Here is a 7,344-nt window from a genome sequence, read left to right on the forward strand (position 1 = left end):
CTCACCTGCACCAAAAATAAGCCCAGTCTTTAGCTAACTGCTTCTGGCTTGTGCAGACATTATTGGCTTTAAAATGCAGCCAGGAGGAGCTCGTCCTTTTTCTCAACTTGCCTTGAAGCATGAATGCCTTGAAGCCTTGAAGTTTGAATGAAGCACAAAGCAGTGGGGACCCTTTTCCCTAGATAAGCATTACCCCCTATTGGAGGAATAGCCAGGCCCCTTTCCCCAGTCCCAAAATCTGAATCGGAGGTAGATGTTTCATGGGGACCAAGACGTAGGCAGGGCGACATACATTTGCCTCCCCATTAGCTGTCGTCTCATTTTCGACTGAGGCCCCTTTGCAAAGTGGCAACATGTATTTAGCAACAGTCCTACCTGGAAAGCGAAGGGTTAAAGTCGTAGAGATGCGCGCTAGAAGGGGGAAGAACGAACCACGGAGAAGAAAAGGCCTAGAGCGATCAATGCGGACCTCGGCTCCCTTATCGGCTCGTTGCTCCTTTATCCCCGCCCCCTTCCCGCGAGCACGCGTCCTGATTGAGGCGTAGTTAAAAAACGGCGCGAAAGGCGGGGAGAAAGTTGATGGGCGGGAGGACAAGCCAATAAAGCCATGGTATCACCCTACGCGAGAGGCGTGGAGTGGTCCGCTAGCTCATGAAGGTCTATCATTGGTTGGATGGAACCGGAGGGGGTGGAGCCGGGATACGAGCCAGAGAGAGGGTCGCGTGAGGCGGCGGTTCGTGATGGCTGACGAGATCAGCAAAGCGCAAGTGGCGCAGCCGGGAGGGGACACCATCTTCGGGAAGATCATCCGCAAAGAGATCCCGGCGAAGATCATCTTCGAGGACGAGAAGGTGAGGAAGTGCGGAGGGCGGGACGGGCTGAGCTGAGACCCCGGCGGGGCCTGTTAGCACCGCGAAGGGCCAGCGGCTGAGGGAGACCTTCGCTGACCGGGTTGTGAGGACTAGGTAAAAATAAACCCAGGGCTACATTTAGGTTTGATGAGGCCCTAAGCCACTGAAGGTAACGGGGCCTTTTATATGACCAGCTGTCCTTTGTCAACAACAAATTGTCACTGTTTTTTGTGTTAAATATATGCTATCTGGTAATTTATGGACCTAATAGGTATCTCAAGCCATTTGCACGTAACAAAATAGGAGCCTACACAACACAAAACACTGTTGCTGTATGTAGGTTTTATTTGTTTTTTAATCTTATATTTTGGAAATGTACATCCAGTTTGTTTCCCTTTATTTTTTTTTGGGGGGGGGGCAAAGAGAGTGGGGCCGTAAGCTATAGCTTGTTTAGCTTACAGTACATGTAAATCCGGCACTGAATAAACCACAGCAACAATAATAATTGCATGCCAAAAAAGAGGAGTTAAATAAAACTCACTTTCAGCAACAATAATTGCAAGCCAGAAAAGGAGTGTTACTGTACATAAAATTCTCTTTCATCTGCTGAGATGTGACAACTCATCTCTGCAACCTGAGTCATTGATGCAGTTGTCATAGCTATATGAAATTGATTTGAAATGGTTAATAGCAAGATGGTATTAAAATGTGTATTGTGTGGCTCAGAATGGTGGACTGCATGATGTTTTATTACCCTTGTGCAAAGTTAACATGGGATTGGAGATGAATACGCTGATATTAAAATCTCCCTGGCAATGGCATGAAAGGTTTGGACAACTAACGCCAACATTGCAGCAACAATAATAAAATAGGGAAATGGGTACTACACATTTCTTCAGTACTTAGGTTAACATTTTGAAGCATATCCTTTGCATCATAAACTAACAGCAAATAATGTAATATTTGAAAAAGGAAAAGAAGTGTTGGTGTAACTGTTTTTGAATCCACAGTATCTTGGATTATTAGCTTGACTAGGAGGACACATAGCAGTTACCTACCCTTAAATCTTTGAAAACTCAGCTAGATAAGTCTGAAAAAATCTGCCACAGAAATGTGTGTCAGCCTTGGGCAGATATTGCCCAGCCCTCGCTGATACTCACCATGAAGTTGTTACAGTAAGTGCCACACTTTTAACAATTGGAAAAAGTGCCAGTTCTGAGTACACTTGGGTACCCCCAGAAAAAGCACTGAGAGTTAGGATCTCCATCCTTGCCAGCTGTAATAGTAATAAATAATGGGGTGAAACATGAAACCAGAGCTCCACTTAGCCCACAGTATTTCTGGAGATCAACTGCTTATGTCATAATTTAAGATGCTAAGTCTGTTCTGCTCCCTTGCAAAGTGACTCCATTCCCAAATACAGTGGTACCTTGGTTTACAACCATAGTCCGTTCTGGAGGTCAGTTTGTAAACCAAAACAGGTTGTAACCCAAGGCGCGCTTTCGCCAATGGGGCCTCCAAAATTTTTTGTTTGTAATTAAAAAAAAAAAGGGTTGTAATCCAAAAAAAGGTTGCAAACCAGGACACACACTTCTGGGTTTGACGTGTTTGTAATCCAAAATGTATGCAAACCAAGACGTATGCAAACCAAGGTGCCACTGTAATGAGCTCCAGCGACTCCGTAAAACTGTGTTCTAGTAAAAATTAGTTTTTAGTTATGGGAAAAATTAAAATTGCTCAAAAAATTCTTGCATGTGTCTTATCTTTGGCTTTTAAAAGAATGGTGTCTTAAAAAATTGATTCTCTCTCTCTCTCTCTCCCCTCTCCCCTGCAGTGCCTTGCATTCCACGATGTTTCCCCACAAGCTCCAACCCATTTCCTAGTAGTTCCCAAGAAGCCTATTGCTCAAGTATCTCAAGCACAAGATTCTGATGAAGCTGTAAGTATTGCACAGAGGCTTTTAAGTGGTGTTCTGCTTTTCGACTTTTCAGTAAAGCTAAGAATAAATGCTGCTCTTATCTCGCTTCCCATTACAAGCTTTCCAAACAAATCCTAAAACAATTCTGTTGCATGTCTCAAACCTTTTTTGCTCTTGTGTTGCTTATAAGAACCACAACAGAAGTTGCATCTTCCTGGTGCTCTGTGGACTATAGTTTGGCTCAATTTTTATTATTATTTTTATTTGCTTGCATTTCTATCCTACCATGCTTTCATTGCAGAAATTAGGTAGTGAATTAATTTCTGATGTTACCATCAGAATTACCATATATGTTTGCTCATGGGACAACTTTATTGCATCAGAAATTATTCTCGGATGTACCTTCAAATTCCTGAAATTAGGAATAGATAGATATGGAACCTGTGCCCCTTGAGATGTTGGACTTACACATCCCATCATTCCTGACAATTGTCCATGCTAAGTTCCTCGTCTCTGCCTTGAACCCATTCTGAGGAAGTGGAATGTACTGCTTGGGGGTGTCTGGGTTCAAATCTCCATTCAGACATGAAGCTCACTAAGTGTCCTAGACCAGTCACCAATTCTCGGCCTAATCTACTTCACCGCCTGTTGTGAGGATATTATGTTGGAAGAAGGCACATGTATGCCATCTTGAGCTCTATGAAGGAAAGGTGGAATATAAATGCAAGAAATAAAATCTTACTCTCTGTTTTGAGTTATATAATTATGAATTTTTTTAAAAAAATCAGATTATGTCCTCATGGTCAGTCTTAAAAGTGCACAATCCATTTATATTGGACAAGCTTGCATCACTACTTTAATAAACAAAAGTCAGGAGACATGAAATGTCAGTCGCTCTGATATGAGGCACTATAATGTAAATGGTTTGCCCATTTTCCAGGTATAGTTGGTTGGAACTATACAACTATTCTGTGCATGCCAGGAAAGAGGAGAGTTAAATAAATCCCACTTTCATATGCTGAAATGTGAGAACTCATCTCTGCAACCTGGGTCATGAATTTGACAATTGATGCAGTTTGAAATAGATTTGAAATGGTTAATAGAAAACAAAATGGTACTAAAATGTGTATTATGTGGCTCAGAATGGTGGAATGCATGATGTTTTATTTCCCTTTTGCAATGTTAACATGGGATGGGAAATGAATAGGTTGATATTAAAATCTCCCTGGCAATAACATGAAAGGTTTGAACAACTAACGCCAACATTCCAGCAAGAATAATAAAATAGGGAAATGGTTACTACACATTTCTTCAGTGCTTAGGTTAACATTTTGAAGCACATCCTCCTCTTTGGCCCTTTTGTATCATAAAGTAACAGCAAAGAATGTGATACTTGAAAAAGGAAAATAAGTATTGCTGTAACTTTGCTTTTGCATCCAAGATTATTAGCTTGACTAAGAGGACACATGGCAGTTGGATAGCTACCCTGAAATCTTTGAAAACTCAACTAGATGAGTCTCTGAAAAAATTGCTCCTGAAATGTGTATTTGATTTATGTATACACAAAGTCTTGGCTCAAGTTCTTTTTCCATTATTTTGGTCAACGAATGAGCCCCAGGAGTGATTCAGGAACTTCTCAAGAAGGGTGTGGAAAAACACAAAACATTAGGGGCTGCTAGATCAACCTGTGTGTGAACTTTGACGATTATGTTTCTAGCTAGTTCCATGATCTATGAGTCCAACTTTAAGCAGTGCTTGAAAAGGAGTGAATTGACGTCCATCTGAGGGATGTTGAATATCTGAAACTTCTGGTGGCAGTGTATGTGTGCACTTTTCCAACTGAACTCTTTTACTTTAGTTGCTCCATAAAATCTGAATGTTTGCATTATTGGTGTGTTTTCCTTTTCCTTTCCCCAGCTTCTCGGACACATAATGATTGTGGGCAAGAAATGTGCTGCTGAATTAGGCTTGACGAGGGGATACCGAATGGTGGTGAACGAAGGGCCGGATGGCGGCCAGTCTGTCTACCATCTGCATCTCCATGTCCTTGGTGGTCGTCAGATGGGTTGGCCTCCAGGTTAAGAAGGTGGGAAGAAAGAATGTTGCCTCCCCAACTATCTCTTGAACACCCTGAATAAATATTTTCAAAATCCAACTATGATCAATACCTTCAGCCACTTAACCTTTCCTGTGGAGTACAGTAGAAGTTTGCGCAATCATTGTTCAATAAAGTTATAAGCATGTCGGCTCATCTTTTTTGTGTTCTTCTTCCATGTTGTCTAACACAAGCTTCCCCAACTTGGTGACCTCCAACAGTTTTGAACCATTGGCCGTGCTCACTGAGGCTGATGGGAGTTGTAGTCCAAACCATCATCTGAAAGGCATGACATTTCTTGAAGGATGCTCTGATGGTTCTATCCCTTCAATACGTTAATGTCCTCCCATAGAAGAAGGTGGCATAAGGAAATTCCTGGATCATCTCCCATCTAGGTAGTGACTATGCTTTTGGTATAGCATTACTGCAGCTGAAGCCCTTAGCCTTTCCCCCTTTACCTTGTGCCATAATGTCTTTCCTTGCAGCAACCTTCTGTAATGAGTTGTTGCTATTTTACAAATGAGTTACGAAATCTCAGGCGGGTATTGCCTTGCTCCAGGTCATTCCCTAAATGCAATGGTCAGGGATTTGAACTCTGCCCCTGAGCTGAAGCTGCAGGCTTTCCTGAAACCTTTGGAGCCTCATCATTAAGAAGAAGAAGAAATCTGTGCAAGCCAGGTACTCTTTCAGTATAAGATTACTGTTTTCCCTGATTAAGGAAAAAGTTCTACTTGCCCACATCCAGAGAAAAAAGCAACTGAATATTACTTTGTTAATGGTTGGAGTGTTACGGAGTTCATATAGAAAAAGATATATACAGTATAGCCCATATCACCTAAAGGCCTTTGCGTGATATGCCAAGCAGGTGGGAAAGTATTTTATTTAATGTATTTATATGCCACCTTTCCTCCAAATTGAGATTCAGGGAAGCCAATAGAGTTTGAGGATCGTGATGCTAACAGCATTAAACAAAGTTGGACCATTCATTATATGATAGAGGTTGGAAGGGAACATGGAGATTGTCCAGAAGCTGATTGAATGTTCTGTGCCAGTGCAGAAAATGCTGGATCGATAATGACACCTGACCTGCTTTCTTCAGATGGAGGTGAAGTTCTGGGGTTAATTAACAAATGAAAAATGCACTTTGTGTCTAAAGATCACACACCTGAGTTCTTAATGTTCTAATGAAAATATGCATTTACAAAAATAGCTTACTGGATAACTGCAAACCACCCAGTGTAATAATTTGCCCACATGTGGAAAAGAACCCAGAGATATGACTTCGTAGGAAAATTACCTCAGTACAAATCATAATCAAAGTTGAAATTATTAAGCATATCAAAACTTGTTGAATAAGAATCTACATAGCCTCTGCAAAGATATATTAAATTTATCAGTTGCTTTATCTTGCCCAGGGCATCCCAAAGCAACTTACAACCAAACAAACAGACACACCTAAACCACAGAGATGCATTAAAATCTGGAGGAAAACACTCCATGGCAGTGGGGAATTTTCAGGAAAGGGACTGGGCCCCCTCAAAATTCCTCTTACAGGATACCAGATAGTGGCGCTTTCAGCTGTAGCCAATTTATTTATTTTACAAAATTTATATACTGCTTGATTGTTGTTTTTAAATGTAGTTTGACTTTTCAATACTGATGCAAACCCCTTACTAGTCTGTTGTTCCAATGCAAAGTTGTACGTGTGAATTCTGAATAAAAAAATTCCTTCAGTAGCACCTTAAAGACCAACTAAGTATTTTGGTATGAGCTTTTGTGTGCATGCACACTTCTTTCTGGTAATCCTTAGTGCTTATCTAACTTTTGGCCTTGCCAGACATACTATTTTTAGCGTTTATAGCTGTTCAGTGTGTGTGTGTGTGTGTTTTTAATTCTATATGTTTCCATAGGATGCTGTTATCATTACATTGCCATGCCTGAATATCACAGTCATGAAACCACCTGGCATTTTTGAAAGGTCTGAACTGGTTCTGCGATATTTTCATGGCGTGGAAGGTGTTTTGCACAATACTATGCATTTTGTGTGGTATTCAGAGTGTGGGCCTGGAGTAACTTCCATTTCACGACACCCCTCCACCAGCTTTTCTTTGACAGGAGGTTAGTCATAGCCAGTGTTAGAAACCGAGACATGAAAGCTAGGAGCTAAATGACACCTTAAAACTAGGTTATGGGTGCAACAACGGAATGTCTAGGAGCACTTTTTAAAATACCAAGAATACAAAGCTAAAACTGAATGAACTGCAGCTAAAATATTGTGTTCATTTTTCACATGGTCTAGTCCTTCCCCTTCCCACTCCCCTAAAATTCTTTGATAATACTTTTTATTAATTTTCAGTTACCATCCAATAAGAGCCTCAATACCAAATTATAATACAGTTACTAATACCAATCATTCAAATACCGAATTATATAATTTAGGTTCCTCCCCCCCCTGCATGCTAGAATTGATGGTTTGATTA

General features: G+C 40.9%; 1 protein-coding gene across 1 annotated transcript; it reads left to right on the forward strand.

Moving 5' to 3' along the window:
• Positions 1–682: 682 nt before the first annotated feature.
• On the forward strand, positions 683–5,020 carry HINT1 (histidine triad nucleotide binding protein 1). The gene is made up of 3 exons (XM_035100193.2): positions 683–851; positions 2,686–2,790; positions 4,687–5,020. Exons 1-3 carry the CDS (start codon positions 741–743, stop codon positions 4,849–4,851), a joined length of 381 nt encoding a protein of 126 aa, XP_034956084.1. The 5' UTR covers positions 683–740; the 3' UTR covers positions 4,852–5,020.
• Positions 5,021–7,344: the final 2,324 nt, after the last annotated feature.

The sequence above is a fragment of the Zootoca vivipara genome, chromosome 11, assembly GCF_963506605.1.
Source record: "Zootoca vivipara chromosome 11, rZooViv1.1, whole genome shotgun sequence".
Lineage (NCBI taxonomy): Eukaryota > Metazoa > Chordata > Lepidosauria > Squamata > Lacertidae > Zootoca > Zootoca vivipara.